Source organism: Scyliorhinus torazame, chromosome 8 (genome assembly GCF_047496885.1).
Source record: "Scyliorhinus torazame isolate Kashiwa2021f chromosome 8, sScyTor2.1, whole genome shotgun sequence".
Taxonomy (NCBI): Eukaryota; Metazoa; Chordata; class Chondrichthyes; order Carcharhiniformes; family Scyliorhinidae; genus Scyliorhinus; species Scyliorhinus torazame.
This window is the reverse complement of record NC_092714.1, coordinates 45593374-45615832: the sequence shown is the minus strand read 5'-3', so window position 1 is coordinate 45615832 and position 22459 is coordinate 45593374. Positions and strand designations below refer to the sequence as shown.

The window sequence follows — 22459 nt, the reverse complement described above, 5'->3', positions numbered from 1 at the left end:
GAGTGGTGGTACAATAAAAATTGGGAATATAATACAGTGAGCCAGTTTTTTGATGCTCCAAGCTGATGTACTACAAGGCTCAATTTTGACTTTATTCTTACTTATAACACACCTGTATTAAGCATTGTAGTTTTGTTGTGCTTTTCTAGAAGCCCTAGATGATGTACTGCTAAACCATCTCAGTAGAATCGTTCTGTAAATTTGCCACTTCTGCACTAATTGCACCTTAATTAATCATGCTGGTATTGGCAGCTTAACAATGGGTTATTTAAGAATATTACTCCAACTTTTGTTCAATATTCCATATTGACAGGAGTATGATATCAATTCTGCCACGATGAACTATTTGTTTTTCACTGTAAATATTGTGCAATTATCAGAATTGTTTTTTGTTTATAGCTGGTGTACCAGGAAAACCAGGTACACCATATACCATCCACGATGATATCAACTGGATTAGAGCAGATGACAATGGCGATAATATAACACACTACATTCTCCAGGCCCAGTAAGTTTGTACTTTGTTAGTGTGGGGGAGAAGAATCACTTTGAAATGTAAAGCTGATTATATGTGATCCTCATTAACATTATGAAGCCATGTACCCTGGAAGTGATGCATAATTATAAAAGTTGAATCCTCATAAATACATAACTATTTTCCAATAAATATTTGCTCAGATCTTTAGGTCTCCGGATAGGCAGAGACTGGACTCACCCTCCAAGATTCACTACAGGACCTCTCAGAAGTTTCAACACACTAGCCCTGTGGGAATTGCCCAGGACATTTGAACTGCTGATCCCCGAGTCCCTCTGAGAATGTCTCCAACTCTGAGGTAGAGTCAGAGATTTCGGAGAGCTCACTTACCTGAATAGTTACCCAGGAAATTTTAGATAAATTGAAACCCAGCTGCTCCCCACCCACGCCTTTCGACTTGACCTGAATAACGTTAACCACCACACCATCCAATTCTCCATACTCCCCAACCTGACCTGATCCCGACTAGCACCCCAACCCTGACTAGCCCCCACCACCTGACTTCCCCCTCCCATTCCTCCCCCCCCCCCCCCTCCCCACCGATCTTTTGATTCCCCTTTTCTCACCCGGCTCACCCCACAGCCATCCTACTCCACTCCAATCCCCCACCATCAACCTGATTAGCCACAACCACTCGACCTGCCCAACCTTCCAACTCCCCCTGACCTAACCTGATTTTCTCCCCCCCCCCCCCCCCGAGACTCTCCCGATCACCCGACTCCCCTCAGAATCTCCCAGCTCCCACTGACACTCCGACACGCCTCAACCCCCCCCCCCAATCCACTAATTCCCCCTGAGCCGAGCTGCACCCAACCTCACCACCCTACCCCATTATCCACCTTACTCACCTGCCACCCTACACCCTTTACACACTTGCATTACCTACCCTACTGCCTCAGCCAACCTGCCTTCTTACTCCTTTACCCACTTACCTTCTCTCCATGGCTTCTCAAAGAAGCTTTGGGACTTTTAAACTTTACTTACCAGAATATGACCATCAAAGGCAACTGTGGCTTCTGCGGGGATTCTCTCCTCTGTTCCCTCTGAGATTTCCAACACTGACCACGGTCTGCAGGATCATCCATTGGAAGATTGACCTGAAAAACCGGAGGAAGATAAGTGTGTAATTTTTGTCTGATCAGGGTAGGATATAGGGGTCTTGACCCTGAACAGAAGTTTATACTGGATCAGGATTTTCATCATTATAAATAAGACAAGTGTTTGAGACACAGCTAATTAATGTTTATTTAGCAGCCGCAACAGAGCTGAAACCTACACAAAAATGATTGTCTGGAATTCTCCAGTCGTTGCAATTCATTTTTCCCGCATTCCCGCCAGTGGGGTTTGCAGCGGCGTGGGGTGGTTTCAGTGGGAATTCCCATTGACAAGTGGCGGGAAGATGGAATCCCGCCGCCAAGAAACACGCGGCTGGGGACCGGAGAAACTCGGCCATAGTGTGCAAAATAAAATGGTAAAACTTGACTTTGGAGATAATGCACAAAAATTTAAAATTGTACCAATCCATCATATTAGGGAATGAACTGAAAATTATATTTGAAGAGCTTAAAAAAAAGTTAAGATTCCAATAATTATCCAAGTTGCTATTAATATCTTAGCTTTGACAATAAAGTAGGTTTTGAAGCCTCTCATTAGACAGAGTACAACTGGCAACAAGGAACCTTACCACAGCAAGGTCGAGGGTTCTGGACAGACTGGCAGGAAAGTTTAGGTGAGGCCACAATCAGCCATGATCTCATTAAATGCTTAAGGGGCTGGGTGGCATACTCCTTACGATCTTAATATGGGGCTTGATTTAACGCACAAGAAACAGAGTCCTGTTTTGGGCGGATGTAACAGAGTCTTTCTCGGCGTTCCCTGCTATCAAACGGAACCCTGTCATTATTTTCTGGCCTTAGTCAGGAGTGCCCTGCCAAAGCTGCACTTACCTCTCTTCCTGCACTAATGAGCTCAGCTTGTGAACGCAGGAATGCCCCAATCTCTCAACCTCCTCAGCATCCCCACTGTGGCCTACGGACCCACCCCCACCCCCCCTCCACTGCCCCAACTTACCTCTAAGGGGGTCTTGGAGCCCTCCATCACCCCACCTCTTTAAAGGCAGGGCACCCCGGTCCCAATCCCTGACATGGGCAACTTAGCACATGGACACCATGGCACTGCCAGCCTAGCAGTGCCCCTGCCAGCTTGACAGTGCCACTTGGGCATCCTGGCAATGCCTGGATGGCTCTGCTCAGGTGCCTGGGTGGCACTGCCAAAGAACAAAGAACAAAGAAATGTACAGCACAGGAACAGGCCCTTCGGCCCTCCAAGCCCGTGCCGACCATACTGCCCGACTAAACTACAATCTTCTACACTTCCTGGGTCCGTATCCTTCTATTCCCATCCTATTCATATATTTGTCAAGATGCCCCTTAAATGTCCCTATCGTCCCTGCCTCCACTACCTCCTCCGGTAGTGAGTTCCAGGCACCCACTACCCTCTGCGTAAAAAACTTGCCTCGTACATCTACTCTAAACTTTGCCCCTCTCACCTTAAACCTATGCCCCCTAGTAATTGACCCCTCTACCCTGGGGAAAAGCCTCTGACTATCCACTCTGTCTATGCCCCTCATAATTTTGTATACCTCTATCAGGTCGCCCCTCAACCTCCTTCGTTCCAGTGAGAACAAACCGAGTTTATTCAATCGCTCCTCATAGCTTATGCCCTCCATACCAGGCAACATTCTGGTAAATCTCTTCTGCACCCTCTCTAAAGCCTCCACATCCTTCTGGTAGTGTGGCGACCAGAATTGAACACTATACTCCAAGTGTGGCCTAACTAAGGTTCTATACAGCTGCAACATGACTTGCCAATTCTTATACTCAATGCCCCGGCCAATGAAGGCAAGCATGCCGTATGCCTTCTTGACTACCTTCTCCACCTGTGTAGCCCCTTTCAGTGATCTGTGGACCTGTACTCCTAGATCTCTTTGACTTTCAATACTCTTGAGGGTTCTACCATTCACTGTATATTCCCTACCTGCATTAGCCCTTCCAAAATGCATTACCTCACATTTGTCCAGGTTAAACTCCATCTGCCATCTCTCCGCCCAAGTCTCCAGACAATCTAAATCCTGCTGTATCCTCAGACAGTCCTCATCGCTATCCGCAATTCCACCAACCTTTGTGTCGTCTGCAAACTTACTAATCAGACCAGTTACATTTTCCTCCAAATCATTTATATATACTACAAAGAGCAAAGGTCCCAGCACTGATCCCTGTGGAACACCACTGGTCACAGCCCTCCAATTAGAAAAGCATCCCTCCATTGCTACCCTCTGCCTTCTATGGCCTAGCCAGTTCTGTATCCACCTTGCCAGTTCACCCCTGATCCCGTGTGACTTCACCTTTTGTACTAGTCTACCATGAGGGACCTTGTCAAAGGCCTTACTGAAGTCCATATAGACAACATCTACTGCCCTACCTGCATCAATCATCTTAGTGACCTCCTCGAAAAACTCTATCAAGTTAGTGAGACACGACCTCCCCTTCACAAAACCGTGCTGCCTCTCACTAATACGTCCATTTGCTTCCAAATGGGAGTAGATCCTGTCTCGAAGAATTCTCTCCAGTAATTTCCCTACCACTGAAGTAAGGCTCACCGGCCTGTAGTTCCCGGGATTATCCCTGCCACCCTTCTTAAACAGAGGAACAACATTGGCTATTCTCCAGTCCTCCGGGACATCCCCTGAAGACAGCGAGGATCCAAAGATTTCTGTCAAGGCCTCAGCAATTTCCTCTCCAGCCTCCTTCAGTATTCTGGGGTAGATCCCATCTGGCCCTGGGGACTTATCTACCTTAATATTTTTTAAGACACCCAACACCTCGTCTTTTTGGATCACAATGTGACCCAGGCTATCTACACCCCCTTCTCCAGACTCAACATCTACCAATTCCTTCTCTTTGGTGAATACTGATGCAAAGTATTCATTTAGTACCTCGCCCATTTCCTCTGGCTCCACACATAGATTCCCTTGCCTATCCTTCAGTGGGCCAACCCTTTCCCTGGCTACCCTCTTGCTTTTTATGTAAGTGTAAAAAGCCTTGGGATTTTCCTTAACCCTATTTGCCAATGACTTTTCATGACCCCTTCTAGCCCTCCTGACTCCCTGCTTAAGTTCCTTCCTACTTTCCTTATATGTCACACAGGCTTCGTCTGTTCCCAGCCTTTTAGCCCTGACAAATGCCTCCTTTTTCTTTTTGACGAGGCCTACAATATCATTTGTCATCCAAGGTTCCCGAAAATTGCCGTATTTGTCTTTCTTCCTCACAGGAACATGCCTGTCCTGTATTCCTATCAACTGACACTTGAAAGCCTCCCACATGTCAGATGTTGATTTGCCCTCAAACATCCGCCCCCAATCTATGCTCTTCAGTTCCCGCCTAATATTGTTATAATTAGCCTTCCCCCAATTTAGCACATTCATCCTCGGACCACTCTTATCCTTGTCCACCAGTACTTTAAAACTTACTGAATTGTGGTCACTGTTACCGAAATGCTCCCCTACTGAAACATCTACCACCTGGCCGGGCTCATTCCCCAATACCAGGTCCAGTACCGCCTCTTCCCTAGTTGGACTGTTTACATATTGTTTTAAGAAGCCCTCCTGGATGCTCCTTACAAACTCTGCCCCGTCTAAGCCCCTGGCACTAAGTGAGTCCCAGTCAATATTGGGGAAGTTGAAGTCTCCCATCACCACAACCCTGTTGTTTTTACTCTTTTCCAAAATCTGTCTACCTATCTGCTCCTCTATCTCCCGCTGGCTGTTGGGAGGCCTGTAGTATACCCCCAACATTGTGACTGCACCCTTCTTATTCCTGATCTCTACCCATATAGCCTCACTGCCCTCTGAGGTGTCCTCTCGCTGTATAGCGGTGATACTCTCCTGAACAAGTAGCGCAACTCCGCCTCCCCTTTTACATCCCCCTCTATCCCGCCTGAAACATCTAAAACCTGGAACGTTTAGCTGCCAATCCTGCCCTTCCCTCAACCAGGTCTCTGTAATGGCAACAACATCATAGTTCCAAGTAGTAATCCAAGCTCTAAGTTCATCTGCCTTACCCGTAATGCTCCTTGCATTAAAACATATGCACTTCAGGCCACCAGACCCGCTGTGTTCAGCAACTTCTCCCCGTCTGCTCTGCCTCAGAGCCACACTGTCCATATTCCCTAGTTCTCCCTCAACGCTCTCACCTTCTGACCTATTGCTCCCGTGCCCACCAAGGTTCCCGGATGCCATCAGGAGTGGCAGGGTACCACCCTGTCTAGAACTAGACCACCCGGGGGCTTCTGATGGCCTGGGAACCCCCCCCCCCCAAGGTACCGTTATGCTTGGTCCACGTTTGTGTGGGCCAGTGGTAAACGGTATCACGGCGAGATCTCCCAGGCCCGAGTGATCATTCCTGGGCCTCGGGAGAATTGGGTGCCGACATATTTAAATGAGCTTAATAGCTTACTTAAACATGTTAGATCGTAGCATTTCGTGAGATCTTGTTAGGTCTCGCGAGGAGTTCGAAGTGTTGCAAATCTCGCGAGAGGCCCATGATCTTCAGAGGATGAGGGAACAAAAATTGACAAAATTAGTTCTGAATTAAAATTTTTGTTTCAATGCAGTAAATACTAATTAATGTCTATAATTCCAGAAAATTCGCCATAATTTAACTTAAACGCGTCGTCTGCTCATATTTGCTTTATGATCTTTCTCCCTTCTTACCAAGATCTAACTGAAAGAAAATGCATGTGATAATGCAACAGCCTTGTTTTTACAATCTACCCAAATGAGTGCTGATATTGTCTTTGATATTGTCTTTAATCTTCCTGATAAACATTGATGTAAGAGGCTGCTCACTGTTTAATTAGACTCATAAACCCACTCAGTGGTATTGACCAGCTGTACAGACGTCTTGATCTTGATGTTTTCCTACATATTTCAACATGGGTTACTGAATGGTGAAGACTATCTCTTCTTCTCAATTCCAGTAGTGCTAATTATAGCACTCTCACTGTCTCTGGAACTGAGGTCAACTTATTTAATTGAATTAATAGAATTATACAGGGCAGAAGAGGCCCTTCGGTCCATCAAAGAAAACCTACTCTCATCTATTCTAATCCCATTCCCAGAACTTGGCGCGTAGCCTTGAATGTTTAAACATTTCAAGGGTTCATCCAAGTACTTTTTGTGAGATTTTGTGCCTCAACTACCCTCCCAAGCAGTGCATTACAGATTTCCACCACCTTGTGCGTGAAAAGGTTTTCCCCCTCTAAACCTCCTACATTTCAACTTAAAATCATGCCCCTTGTTATTGACCTTTCCACTAAAGGGAACAGCTGCTTTCTATCCACCATATCTATGCCTTCATAATCTTGTACACCTCAATCAGATCCCCTCTCAGCCTTCTCTGCTCCAAAGAAAACACCTGGGCTCATCCAACTTCTCTTCAAAGCTAAAATTCTCCATTCCAGGCAACATCCTGGTGAATCTCCTCTGCAGCCTCCCTGGTGCATCACATCCTTCTGATAGTACGGTGACCAGAACTGAACACAATACCCCAGCTATGGCCTAACCAAAGTCCTCTTCAGCTCCAACATAACCTTCCTACTCTTATAATATATGCCACGACTAATAAAGGCATGTGTCCAGTATTCCTTCTTAGCTACGCTAATAACCTGTCCTGCCACCTTCAGGGATCTGTGGACAAGCACCCAAGATCCCTTTGTTCCTCTGAGCTTCCTAGTGTCCTGCCATTCATTGAGTACTCCCTTGTCTTGTTACTACTTTCAAAGTGCATCACCTCACACTTTTCAGGGTTAGATTCCACCTGCCCATCTGACCAATCCACCTGTATCCTCCTGCAACCTAAGATTTTTTTTCTTAACTGTCGACCACCCGGCCAAACTTCATGTCATCTGCAAGCTTACTGATCACCCCCCCCCCCCCCCCCCCCCCCCCCCCCCCCCCGCCCACATTTTCTTCTAAATTGTTTATGCATATCACAAACAATAAGGCACCCAACACTAATCCCTGTGGTGCCCCGCTGGACACCAGCCTCCAGTCACACAAACAGCCTTTTACCTCCACCCTCTGTCTCCTATTCCTAAGTCAATTTTGGATCCAACTTGCCATGTTACCCTGAATATCCTGGACGAGATTCTCCGAGCCTCCGTGCCAAAATTGCAATCGGCGCGGGGCCGGACAATGGGCGTCAAACCTGAGATCGGGTCCGATGTCGCTCCCTTAATTCTCCGGTCCCCGGAGAATCGCCTCCAATTGGGCACGAGAGGTCAAAGCGGCGCCGGTCGGGGGCCATTGAAAGAGGACCCCACGGTGATTCACCGAGTGCAGCTTGCTGAGTACCCCCTGGCGTGGTTCTCTCATGGTTCCACGCGGCGGCAACTCGCCGTGGAGTCCGCAGCTGCCCTGGCGGGGAGCGGAGGGATAGTTCACGGGGGGGACCTCCAGGATGGCCAGGCCACCGATCGGGGGCCACCGATCCATGGCGCGCACGATCTGGCGGGTCCTATCTTCTTGGTGCCGGTCCGCCATGTTGCACGTGGAGGCCGACGTAGGCCGCTGCCGTGCACATGAACGGACCCTCGACCGGACGTGCAGGGTCTCGTATCGGCAGCCGGAGCTGTGAGAAGCACTCCGGGGTCCTGCTAGCCCCCTGCACATCGGAGAATCACCCTGGACTTCAGGTAAGTCCAGAGTGATTTGTGTGCATTTTATCGCGGGCGTGGGGACGTAGCCCCATTGGAGAATCCCGCCCCCCCGTACTTTTACCTTTATCAGTATTCCATGTGGCTCATTTTCAAAGGCTTTGCTGAAATCCATATAAATTACATCAACTGCATTGCCTGCATCTCCACATCTGGTCACCTCCTCAAAAAAAATCAGTCAAATTCGTGAGACATGACCTCCCACTGACAAGCCCATGCTGACTGTCCCTGATCAAACCTTGTCTCTTCAAGGGGAAATGGCTTCTGTCCTTCAAAATTTTCTCTAATAGTTTCCCACCGATGTGAGGCTCATTGGTTTGTAATTCCCTGGCTTATCTCTACCACCCATCTTGAAAAGTGGACCTACATTCACTGTCCTCTGGTACCTCCCCTGTGGCCAGAGAGGAATTAAAAAATTGTATCAGAGCCCTGTCATTTCCTCCATTGCCTCCCACAACTACCTGGGATACAACTCATCTGGACCTGGGATTTGTCCACTTTTAAGCCCTCCAAAATCTCCAGTACCTCCTCACTCCCTATATCAAAATGGTCAAGAACCTCACACTCCCTCTGTCTGCATTCGGCACCCACATCCTCCTTCTCCAAAGTGAAAACAGGTGTGACATACTCATTTAACACCCTACCAATGTCATCTGGCTTGACGCACAGATTACCCCCTTGGTCCCGAATGGGTCCTACTCTTTCCACGGTTATCCTCTTCCCCTTGACATATTTAAGGAAGATCTTGGGATTTTCCCTAATCTGACCCGTCAGTGCTTTTTCATGCCCCCTCTATGCTCTCCTAATTACTTTTTTTGAGATCCCCCTGCACTTTCTGTACTCCACGAGGGCCTCTGTAGATTTGCTCTCTTTTCCTTTTTATCCAGTCCTGAATATCTCTAGACATCCAGGGTTCTCTCGACTAAAAGGGAACATTTTGTACCTGTACTCTTGCCAATTCCATTATTTACCCCCCCCCCCAACCTCCACTGTTCTGCTATAGATTTAACCAGAAGAAGCTGTTCCCAGTCTACTATGGTCAGATCCTCCCTTATTTCAATAAAGTCAACCATACCCTCAATCCCAAATCCTTTTTTGTAGATCATCTTCTTCCTTTTTCATGATAAACTTAAAATGTACAATGTTGTGGTCGTTATCACTAAAATGCTCCCCCACTGCTGCCTCGAACACCTGTCCAGCTTCGTACTCCAAAATTAGATCCAGCACTGCACCGTTCTTTGGTGGACTTTCAACATATTGATATAACAAGCTCTCTTGAATACATTTCAAGAAATTTCACCCTTTACTCTCTTTACTATGTGATTATCCCAATTAATGTTGGGAAAGTTGAAATCCCCTAATATAATTCTATTTTTACACACCTCAGTGAATTGTCTACATATCTGCTCCTCTATTGCCCACTGAATGTTTGGGGGTCTATAATACACTCCCAGTGGTGTGACTGCCCTATTTTCATTCCTAAACTTTACCCGCAAAGCCTCATTAGAAGACACTTCAAGATATTGTCCCTCCTTACTGCAGTAACAGATTAGTTAATTAATAATGGAATATCATCTCCTCTTTTACACCCTCCCCTGTCTTGCGTGAAAATCCTACACCATGGAATGTTGAACTGCAAGTCCTGCCCCTCCCGTCAACCACATCTCCATGATGGCAACATCACAACTCCACGTGTCAACACTCATTCTTAACGCACCTGTCTTACCTGTGATATTATTCCTAGCATTAAAGTAGAGGACAGCCAGCCTCACCTTCCTCCCTTGAAACTCAACATGCTGTGAAACTCATCATGTGTCCTTATTGCATTAACACTGTGTCCCCGCCCCCTGCCAAACTAATTTAAATTGCTTCCAACAGCTGCAAGGAGGTTTGTCCCATTCTGATTCAGATGCAGACCGTCCTCATCCTGAAAGTATTTAACCTTTGTGATATAATTTGATATAATTTGAAAATGTTCAGAATTTCAATAGATTAAAAATGGGGAAGTATTGTCACTCGATTAGTAATCCAGAGACCCAGGGCAAGACCTGGGGAGCCGGGTTCAACTCCCTCCATGGCAGATGGTGAAATTAGAATTCAATAAAAAAAATCTGCAAGTAAAGTCTAATGATGACCATGAAAATGTTGTCATGAAAACCCATCTGCACATATTTTCGGCATGTCCAAAATTGAAGGGGTTCTGGTAGGGGTTTGTGAATGTAATGTCCGAGGTTCTGCGGGTGAAGGTGATCACGAGTCCAGAAGTGGCAATATTTGGAGTGTCGGAAGACCCAGGGGGCGAGAGAAGCTGATGTTCTGGCCTTTGCCTCCCTGGTAGCCCGGAGCCTGGTAGCCCAGAGACGGATTTTGCTGGGAGTGGAGTGACACGGAGCCACCAAAATCGGGGGGTGTGGGTGAGTGACCTGGCGGAGTTCCTAAGATTGGAGAAAATCAAGTTTGTCTCAAGAGGGTTGGTTGATGCATTTACCCGTAGATGGAAGCCGTTCAACAACTTATTCAAGAAGAATTGAGGCATCAGTGTGGGGAGGTGGGAGATAAAGGGGCTAAAATGAGGAAGGCAGGAGGGGAATGGCAAGGGGGTTGGGGTGTTTGTTAGTTATTTATTTATTATGAGATTCCTGGTTGTTCTTGCTCTTGTGTTGGTTTGTATTTACTGTTTATACAAATGCCGCAATAACAATATTTTTTAAAAACCATCTGGTTCACTAATGTCCTTTAGAAAAGGGAATCTGTCATCATTTACCTGGTCTGGTCTACATGTGACTCCAGAGCAACAGTTATGTGATTGACTCTCCAATGCCCTCTGAAATGGATGGATAGAGATGGGCAATAAATGCAGGGCAAGTCAGCAAGGCCCACATCCTGTAACATGAACTTTAAAAACATTTTGTTTTAAGCAGGAATTCCAAAAATGAGACCGGCCTACAGAGATTCAACAACTCAGATGAATGGATCATGCTCTATCAGGGATCCTGCAGTAATATTATCTGTACTTGGCGTAATGAACATTTGAGTGGGTTTTATCGTATGAGAGTTGTGGCAGTTAATGGAATCGGCATGGGTGAATTTAGTGACGCAAGTGGGGAAATCATCATGAAGCTTTATGGTGAGGTATTATACTGTGTTTCAGGTCATAGATATTGTACTGAGGAGTTTTCCAAAATAAATTATTACTTATAATTCTGTAAATTATTATAGAAATCAAAACATTTTCATTAAAGCATTTTGTGGTTGTTAAATTGTGCAAACTACTGTTATGAATGTGATCTCATGCAGTGGCTGCATAATCTTACCTCTATTTTGCTTTGTTTTGCAATTATATTTGATTTTGTATGGTATACGAGTTCAATTCTGTCACGGCCTCGTAAGTCAGAAGGCAGGATTTAGATGAAATTTGGAGCTCACTATGTGGGGAACTATAGGCATAAACAGAACCTTGCCTCTAATCATCATTCTAGTATATCAAGATGCTCTTATACTGCATGATCACACAGTTATGTGGAACAGTAGTCAGCATCCAAGGTTAATTATACTTGAAAATTCAGATTTTGCTGGATGGCAAGTGTTATGTGAATTTTGAATAATAAATAACTGGGATTTTCATTTGTGTCAGTGATTGTAGAGTGGATGTTTGGATGTTAGTACTGCAGTGTTACTGCATTAAGATTATAGTCTAAAACATTTACTGCTTGCAATATTATCACAAGAAAGTTTAATAGGCCCTTATCTTGACAGAGTAATTAACCTCTTCAAAATAATTGGGGTAAAGCCTCTTTAAAAAATATTGGACAGAAAGATGTGACACAAACATATGAAGCTTGTGACTGGTAATACTGCAAACAGCAATTTCCAGGCATATTTTAGTCTTAAACTCACATTCCACTAGCTTTTGGCTTGTCAAACTCTAGTAGTCAGTACAAGTGAATTGTCCTAATTTAAAAAGTTGGCTGTTTGCAGGAAAATTTTAAAAACAATTAATTTTTGTAATCAATTCAAAGTCAGAATTGATCTTTTTCTGCTTTATAAAGGAAATATTTATAACGTTGCCTGCAAAAGTATTCATATTTCTCAAACACACTAGTGCATGTTTTGTCTACATTTTGATCCAGTGAATGTGTTTCAGTTTAAAAGGCCTTTATTGCATTAGAGAGGTATGTAGACTTTGTGTATGCAAAAGTACATCGACATAAGCAAATCTGATATTGAAAAGATTTTGTGTAAACTATCCAAACAATGTTTCAACAGAGCCTCATGAAAACCTTGTCCTGCTAGTCCTGGGACCTGTCTGTGCTACAGTTCTAATGGCTGTCTTCTGTATATCCATAGCAGCTTACGGTGAGTTTGCCAGATACTCTCTTTGAAATATTACATTGGTTCCAAGGCAAAATAAGTCAGTCTAGGCTCTTAGAATTCCTACAGTGCAGAAGGAGGCCAGTCGGCCCATCGAGTCTGCACTGACCCTCTGAAAGAGCACCCAACCTAGGCCCACTAACCCGCCCCATCCCTGAAACCCCACCTAACCTGCACATCCCTGGACACGAGGAGCAATTTAGCATGGCCAATCCACCTAACCTGCACACCTTTTAGGCTGTGGGAGTAAACTGGAACATCTGGAGGAAACCCACTCAAACGCAGGGAGAATGTGCAAACTCCATATACATAGTCACCCAATGCCGGAATTGAACCCGGGTCCCTGGTGCTGTGTACCCTGTGCTATTTAAACATAGGGCAGTGAACACCTTAATTGAAATGTTGAAGTCTGATGTCATTCATAAACCAGCATTATTTTAATCTGGTTTGCAAAGCACGTGCTTGGTACCCATTGTGCCAAGAGAATATGATCTGGAGGCTTGAGGGCCAGAAAACAAAAAGTTTAAATATTTTATTTTTTGCATGTGTCTTTGTGGGCAAGCAGAATCAAAACATCCCCCGAGGTGTAAGCAGTATTTAAGGCTTCCCTTGATCCTATCCTTGTCTGGGCCCTCCACTTTCATTAGAACCGTCCTGGAATTGTGGCCGTTCTTGTTGAACCTGCTCCTTCCCTGCCAATCGGCTTGAAGTCATTCTCTCCATATTCAGGCAATTGTTAGGTTCTGAGCTTTGGTAATGAGGCTCAGGCCTTAAATCAGCCCAAGACTCATGCTGCTGAATCTGGGCGAGTGCCATCTAGCTCGTCTTTCACACCGTGTTGAAGTGAAGGCTAGAATTTCATTGTTAATAAAATTCACAATGCATTTTTTAAGATATTTCTTTACTTAACTTAATTTTCTTAACATTTGCCAGCACAAAATGCAAATCATAATAAACAAATGGGAGATGTAGCCACTCTTCATGTGAACTATAATCCGGATTTGGAATTGGCATGGATCAGAGATATAAATGCATCCGTAATTCAGACAAACATCTGGTATACCTCGAGGTACTATTCAGCTCTTTCCGTTCTCCTATATTAGTTTCAATACCATCATTAACAAGAGACAAGATGCCCTGTGAATCCAATGAATGATGGCAGAATTCATCACATGCTGTCTATGATTATTTGGCAGTTACTGAGGAAGATTTATTCTGGAACGAAGCAGGTTGTGGCAAGTGCATTAATCAACAACATTTATATGTTAACTAAATGTAAATTTATGAGTGATAGACATGGCATGGATTCCTTATTGGGGTTATTTTCAGATGAAGGCCCACCGTCCGGACTTTGCCTGAGGCATGGTGATCCTCAGGTTACATCACCACCAGTCAGCTCTCCCCCCTCTAAGCGGAAAGCAGCCTGTGGTCATCTGGGACTATGGCGACTTTTACTTTATTTTCAGATGCATAGATTAGGAGGATGGTCATATTGCACAGCGAAAGTGATCATCACTGCCCTCGGTGACAGTAACAATCTCTTAATTAACTTTTACATGATGGTGAAAGAGACTTTGTGGGAAAGTCTCTGAGTTAGTGCTTGAAAATTTGTGATTTGTGCATATATAATGCCCGCGACATGTATCTTTATGGGGCTCAGAGAACTGATTTTTACTTCTGAGGTGCTAAGCTGTGACTTATATGTATGTAATGTCTTTACAATTTGGAGTATGGTGGATGAAAATTTGATGAATAATTTAAACATTTTTTTCTAGCTGCCTCCCCACACACGTGGAGCTTGAGTCTCTTCCATTGTTTCCCAGAGAGAAACTCACTTTGCTCAATTTTCTTGGTAGTGGAGCATTTGGAGAAGTGTTTGAAGGAAAAGCTGAAGACATTTTGGGGCCCGGGAGTGGCGATGTCAAAGTAGCCGTAAAGGTAGGTGTGTCAATAATATGTATTTGGTAAGGCGGGAGGAGAGTGACTGCTGCTTTGTGCGCCAGGAGGTCTTAGCCACACAACCAAAATTAAGAGTAAACCTGCAAACGCCATAAATTTGAAGTAAAAACACAAAGGGCGAGATTCTCTGGCCTTTCCGTGGTGTGTTTCTTGGCGGCAGGATGGGGGTCGATGGCGGGATTCCTGGTCCCACCGCTGTCAATTTTCCTTCGATCCCACCCCATGCCACCAGGAAACCCGTGGGAGTGCGCCATCGGAAGGACCGGAAGATTCTGCTGGCGTTAACAGCCGGAAGATCTCGCCCAAAATATTGGAAATGCACCAAGTCAGCCTGAATGAATCCCAGGTGGTTCCCTGAACAACAGAAAAAACAATTGTTAAACATCTAATCAATGATTCATAAAAATAGATCTACATTTAAAGCTACAATGTATAACTTTACAATCTTGCATTATTAGAATAAAATCTCCCAATTATACCAATCATGTCTTACCCCATTTCAGAACTAAAGCTCGAACGCGGAATGTATTCAAGTCTTGCGTATAAAATCTCTGCTGTTATTTCAATGTAGTAGTGAGGAAATGCTATAATTTAAGAGGGGCCATCCTTCAGAAGATGTTAACTGAGGTCCCAGCATTTGTTAGGTCAGCACTCAAGATCCTATGGCCTTACAAGCAAAGAAGACCCAGAAATTCTCCCAGTGTCGAGATGAACATTCTCCCCCTAGCCATTACTAGATTAACTAACGATTCATCTCACTTGTTTTTAAAAATATTATGGTTACTCGCGTTGAGTGTCACATTTGCCAAACTAAATAGTGACTGCAGTTCCAAGTAATTCATTGTGAGATGCACTGGGGATGTTGGTGAGAGATGTGAGCAGGCAGGATATATGTGCAAGCTCCATCTTTCCATACGTCTGACATTTGTTATTCTAAAAACACTTGATAAATTATTTAGCCAGCAGCAATTGTGTGAAGGACCAATAACTTGAACCTTGGGCAGTCAGACAGCTATCTGGATCCCCTTAATCTTAACTGTACATGATTTTTGGTTCCCGTACCAGCCTCCCCGAACAGGCGCCGGAATGTGGCGACTAGGGGCTTTTCACAGTAACTTAATTTGAAGCCTTCTTGTGACAATAAGCGACTTTCCTTTCATTTTCATTTCATTTCAATGCAGATGAGGTTGACCAAACTGATAGAGTGAGCTCCCAATTTTCTTATTAGGAATGTGCTGTGTGTTCAGTTCACTCGTATAAAGGGGCAATAGAAAGGAAGCATGTTTTTGTCTTGCGGTAAATGAATATTTAAATTGCTGCTTTTTTTTTCATGGCTGCAATGAAAGTTCTTAAACTGGGCCTTGGATTGAGTGCTACATGTCATTTAAGCTTTTAAATGTTGACAAACAGGATGAAAGTTAGGTTTTCTGGGCCAGAGGTGCATTGCCCTTATCTACACAGCCTGGGACATTTTTCTGTGGAAATAGCTGTGTCAGATTTTCTTGGGACCCCCAATGACTAGGCCCCAGTTGAACTTCCAATTCTGCATCTAAACTATGGAAGCGATCTAGCAGCCACATCCTGGCAGAACCGGAGTGCGACCCGGCCATTAAATCCCGGGAGAGGCCTCCCCCAGGATTCACAACGGCCGGTATGCCTTGTGAGATCTAACCAGAGGATTAATCAGTTTCAGAACCTACTTAGCCGTGCTTGCATCGGACCTAACGGGCACCCACATCTGCTGGCCTTACTGAGGAGACCCAGGTGATTGAAGGCCTCTGAGCAGGGTTGTACCCTTGAACTGCTGGTGCCACCTGGGTACATTGACAGTGCCACCCTGGTGCCCTGGCAGTGCCACCTTGATGCTAGCTTGGCACTGCCAGGCTCCCCAGATAGCATTGCCAGAGTGGAAGGGGCACTGGCAGGGTGCCAGGCAGACATTTTGCCTGCACCGGGATCAGACCTGGGAGTGTCCTGCGCTAAGAGGTAGGGTGGGGCGCGGGGGGGGCCTTGATGACCCCATTATAGATGAGTTGGGGAGGCAGGGTTGTGTCGGGGGTTCGCAATTGTAGAATTGTCATCCCAATATCTTACAGCACGGAGGAGTTCCCCGCTGGGACACTAAAACAAAACAAAGTGCCGTTAGGTAGTGGGGTCGTTCCTGGCGCTACAAGTACCGGGAACGACTCCACTAATCCCACCTGGAACATACTCTACTAGTTTTTTAGTTAGATTGCGCCCTATATGATTTCTCACTAAGGCTAACTTCGGAAAATCCATTCAGAGTGTCATTAGTGCTATTTTTGTCCTGTTCTTGCTCAAAGATCCTGGGCAGCAGAAAATCTACTGTAGTGCTTTTTCCCCCCTCTGAGAGACAAATTGCATTTCGATCTGACACCAAAACATTCACATTAAGGTGAACATTATTAGCCAAGGTTGCAATGCACTTTCACAAGAATATGATCATTTACTTACCAGGCGCTGAGAAAAGGGGCAACGGATCAGGAAAAATCTGAATTCCTCAAAGAGGCCTATTTAATGAGGTAGGTTTGTTTTCAGACAATGGCTGAGATGTTTGTCAGTTTCCGACGCTGATGAGAAAGGAGATGCACGTTGAAATTTGTTAGAGAATTTCCGGATTCTATACTGGCAGTCAGATGAGTTTCCCGTAAGATTCCAAAATTGCCATCAATCGCATCTATTTGTGAGTGTGCCCAAAATTCTGCTGGGGGTATGGCGATGGGTAAGGGCTATGGATAGAACATATTGCAATAGGAAGAGCTCAGCCCAAGTGAGTCATGAACAAAGTAGGGCCAGAAAATATTGAAAGAGAGGGCACAGAGCATGGGGTAGGGGGAGGAGATACACATCTGACAAGAGCAACAGGATATACAGGTATTACTCAAGGGAAGCAAGCAAACTGGCCAGACTAAGTGTTTCCCTAAATTCAGCTCTATTAGTTAGCTATCAGTCTTCCTCAGGATATCTAAATATTATGGAAAATTTCTTCTGCATATGTGGTGCAGCAAAATCATAAACATGTTCTTAAATATTTGTAATCTTGCAATACTACAACAAAAAGGAAATCCCTCCCAGAGAGTTATTAGAATAGGTGGAATTTTCCCATATTTGTCTGACCGAAGTCCAGCATGTCGCTCTCCAGCTGCATAGCTGAGATTTTAGTCCAGATTTTGAGCCTCACTGGGGGAAAAAATATCAGTGGGCATGGTTTATCCAGTCGCTGTGATGAGGCAGGGCCTGACAGAGTTGGCAAAACCTGATCAGCACAGAAAGTAAATGCCACCCACCCCCCCAAGCTCCACCTCAAGGACAGGGAGGAACCCCCCTTACCCACCAGAAACATCGGGGGCGCCCTACCACCACCATCAGCTTCAGGGCTTCCCATCACCGTCCGCATGGGAGCTCTCACCACCATCACAAGCATCAGTATCGGGGGCTCCTCTCCCCCAACAAAGAATACAAAGACCCCGCGCTCAATGGGGTGCCTCAGAGGGTCCATTTCTGGCACTGCCCCGGCACAGGTTGGTACTACCAGCCTGGCAGTGTCGACCTCAGCCAAGGGCAGCGCCAGCACCAGGGCATTGCCTGGGCATGTCCCTTCCCCCCTCCCCCAGGGGGCTATGCTTACCGTTGCACTCGCAGGGGGGAGCCCTCTACGGGGTTAGAATATTCAGTGAGGAGATCATGTGGTGGAGGGCTTGGTAGATACATTAAAATGCATGTAAATTAGGTTCCCGCCTTTTCTAGGCATGAACCTCATTATGTCACTGAGGGGCATGAAAAATCGGAAAACCAGATCTCGCCATCGAAAATCGTGTTTTCTAACTCTTGTGGGAATTTCCTCACACAGCGTCGTCCTCACTGACGGCTATCGCAGACTGACCCCCCCCCCCCCCCCCCCCCCCGCACATAGTTATTACAATTCTTCCTTCAGGCTGTTCCCTTTTATAGTTGGATCCTTCTGACCTTTTCACATTCCTCTGAGAGCGACAAATGGTCAGACATGGGGCAGCACGGTAGCGCAGTGGTTAGCATTGCTGCCTCACGGCGCCGAGGTCTCAAGCCCTAATAGTTTCTCACTAGAATGTGTGCCACGAGTTAAGGTGCCTAAATCCTCCAATTGACATTTGAATCTTCCTAACATGTCTCAGCTGAGCCTTGCAGTCCATGTCCTCAGAAGAAAAGTTATAGGATGCCCCTTCAATTAGCCCAAAAGTACTGTAGTTAACTTCACCCACAAGTCCTCAGACCCCTTCCCTTGTGATTTCCGTCCCTCCCCCAAAGTTAATTTTTCAACTGCGCCATTCTATCAGCTGTCGAAGTCACACTGCTCCACCTCTACTATGGTACCAGCTTCCAACCCCACTGCGTGTTACAGTCCAAGCCGCTGCCATCATCCTGGAAGAAAATTATGTGCAAGTCTACTCCCTCTGATCACTCTCTTGCCTCCCTCATTAACCCTGGAGCCCATTGTTACTCTTGTCCATATCCTTATCCTCCCCTGTGAACCATTTTCTTTTGTTGTGCTCATGCCCCATGTTGACTTCACCCCTCCGCATCTTGAGGCCCTTTTGCACAGTGACCTACCAAGATGTCCTCCCATGAGATCGTTGAATGTCCTCTCTTACTTAACAATTCCCCATTTACAGGCTGCAGGTGCCTCCCCTGACTGTGACTGTGCCATCTGCCACCCAGTACCAAGCCACCAATCCCCAGGACCCAAGTGTGTGAGGGAATCACCATCTCCCTGCACACCATGCTGTGTAGGACTAACAAAGCACAGACTGGCCCTCCCCCTCCCTGGACTGCGACCAAGGCATGTGAGCCTGGCATAGCCTTGTAGCATGGTGCTCACTGCCTCAGATGTATCCCCCCCCCTTCCTTTAACCATACTCCCCAGGCGAGTGTCTCTGTTCACTCCTACCCTTCTGTGCTCCAGCCATGCCTCCAATCTCAGTCAAACGGGTGCCGTCCATTACCCCCATTTCACTTCCCTTCCTGTTCCCATGACAGCCGGGAGGGGAAAATTGTAACCTGTTTTTCCGCTGGCTAAAAGCTGACTTGTGGCCGCACACATTTTCCTGTCCTGCCTCCACGATGCCCACCGCTGGCGGGACCAGAAAACCTTGCCTGTTATCTCTGCCCACCTTCAGTGGCAGAGCTAATTAAAATATACAAATCGATTTGACTCATCTCGATTCATAAGCAATTTACATTGTCTGCAGGAATTATTTTTTCTTGCCTTAACATACAAACATTTGGACATATAAAATAGGAGCAGAAGTAGTGTGGAGTACAGGCAGCATGGTAGCAAAGTGGTTAGCACTGTTGCTTTACAGCGCCGGGGACGCGGATTTGATTTCCTGCTTGGATCACTGTGCGGTGTCTGCACGTTCTCCCCGTGTCTGCGTGTGTTTCCTCCGGGTGCTCTGGTTTCCTCCCACAAGTCCCGAAAGACCTGTTTGTTAGGTGAATTGGACATTCTGAATTCTCCTTCATGAACCCAAACAGGCGCCGGAATGTGACGACTAGGGGATTTTCACTGTAACTTCATTGTAGTGTTAATGTAAGCCTACTTGTGACACTAATAAAGATTATTATTAGATCATTCAGCCTCTCAAGTCTGCACCGCTATTCAATAAGATGGTGGCTGATCTCTTTGTGCTATATGAATGGCAACGGAGTCAAATCTTTCCAATATAATTTTTTTTGACAAAAGGTTCCTACCTTCCAAGTAACCCTGAATGAATACTTGTTCCAAATTATCTTTTTCTTATGTTTTTAAAAACAATATACTTGATTTTTGTCCATCATGCATTTTCCATTGGCAACTTTGTGTTTGAAATACTTGGGAACATTAATTCTTATTGTGTGTGTTTATTTCCTCTTAGTCATTTTGATCATGCTCATATAGTTAAGCTGCTGGGTGTGTGCCTGCTGAATGAGCCACAGTTCTTAATCCTGGAGCTGATGAAGGGAAGAGACTTGCTCAGTTATCTCCGAGGAGCTCGAGGATCTCGGGTGGGTGAGACAAATAATTGACAGTACTCCCATCATGTCCCTGGAAGATAAACATGAAAGATCTGGGAGAAGGAACTGAGGGCACTGTTGCTAAGTTTGCAGATGATACAAAGGTATTCAGAGGGATAGGTATAGCATCGAGGAAGCAGGCAGGCTGCAGAAGGACTTGGACAGGCTAGGAGAATGGGCAAAGAAGCGGCAGACGGAATACAATGTTGAAAAGTGTGAGGCTATGCACTTTGATAGGAAGAATGGAGGCATATAGACTATTTTCAAAATGGGAAAAGACTTAGGAAACCAGAAGCACAAAGCGACTTGGGATTCCTTGTTCAAGATTATCTTAAGGTTAACATGCAGGTTCAGTCGGCAGTTAAGAAGGCAAATGCCAAGACTTGCGCTTGTGACCATGGAGTGATTGGTCACATAAAGGGCTGTTCCTGTTCAAAGTCACAGGAAAGGGCTTTTTTTACCCAGATCCGGGTGGAATTTTGATGAAAAGGCGTAGGTGAATGTTAGAGGAGTCGTTTGTCCCTGGAATGGTATGCCTTCTGATCACCGGACCCGGCAGAAAACAGTGAGAGGTTTGGCTGGAAAGTTGAAACAATCTCGTGCTTCACAGTCAGTCTCTTCCAGCATGCAGGCGGGGGAGGGGCAAGCTGTAAGGCCCCAGATACAGGAACTGATGACTTTTATCAAGGATGAATTCCATAAACATAGGAAAGAAATGCATGGGGATCATGCAAAGGCCATTACAGAAGCTGTGGCACCCGTGAAGAGTACTTTGGAGCGGATGGAGAGGTGTTTGGAGGTGCAGGGGTCACAGATTCAGTAGATTGAAGGAGTGATCTCGGACCACAGCGATCATGTGGTGGCTCTGGAGGCAGAGGTGGGGCTCCCAGGAGATCTTTGTAAAACGCTGAGGGCAAAGGTTGAGGAGCAGGAGAATACCTCAAGAAGACAGAACATGCGAATAGTTGGCCGGCCTGAAGGAGTGGAAGGTGGGCGTGCCACGAGGTACATCACGAAGATGCTGGCTGGGCTGGTGGCAGAAGAGGTTCTAGATAAGGCACCTGAAGTGGACCGAGTGCATAGGTCTCTGAGGCAAAAGCCTAGAGCTGGGGAGCCGCCGCGGGCGGTGATCGTGAGACTCCATAAATTTGTGGAGAAAGAGAAAATTCTACAGTGGGCCAGGGAGAAGCGTAGCTGCGACTAGGAGGGAAATAACGTCCGGATTTATCAGGACATCGGAGCCGAGTTGGCAAAACGGCGGGCAGGTTTCAACAAGGCCAAGGCGGTGCTGTACCGGTGGCAGATCAGGTTTGGGGTGCTCTGCCCGGCAAAATTATGGGTGACATTCGGAGGCTGGGAGTATTATTTCGAGACCCCAAAAGCGGCCAAAGACTTCATTTAAGGAGCATAAACTGGGGGAGAACCGAGTGGACAATGCTTGGGAACTGGGGTTCTGGCACTATGTAATGGTCGGGAGCATGTTTGAAGTAAGTGGGTGTAGAGATTGGGGGATTTTTGCCTTTTTTTGTGGAGGCTGGAGGGGGTTCTGTTCAATGTTGAGATTGTAAGGAGTTGTAGGGGTGAAAAGTTTATGTGGGGATGGATGTTCCCAGCCCCCGTCCTGTTTCATGGGACTGTTTGTGTTTAACATCTGTTTGCTTTTGGAGAAGGCTACCTGGAGTTCAGGAGAAGTCCTTGTTTGGGTGGGGGAGAGTAAGGCTAGCAGGAGGCCTTCTTTGAGCTGAGGCGTGGGGGTGGGGGGGGGGGGAA

At 45.9% G+C, this 22459-nt stretch overlaps 1 protein-coding gene across 1 annotated transcript in view; it reads left to right on the top strand.

The window, feature by feature from the left end:
* The window catches only part of ros1 (c-ros oncogene 1, receptor tyrosine kinase), a 400619-nt gene that overhangs the window by 154860 nt on the left and 223300 nt on the right, over positions 1-22459 (top strand). Inside the window, exons 33-39 of the mRNA XM_072513469.1 lie at positions 400-508; positions 11230-11435; positions 12575-12664; positions 13613-13748; positions 14455-14617; positions 17117-17181; positions 20551-20680. Of these exons, the coding sequence (XP_072369570.1) occupies positions 400-508; positions 11230-11435; positions 12575-12664; positions 13613-13748; positions 14455-14617; positions 17117-17181; positions 20551-20680 (899 nt within the window). The remainder of the gene's footprint in view (positions 1-399; positions 509-11229; positions 11436-12574; positions 12665-13612; positions 13749-14454; positions 14618-17116; positions 17182-20550; positions 20681-22459) is intronic.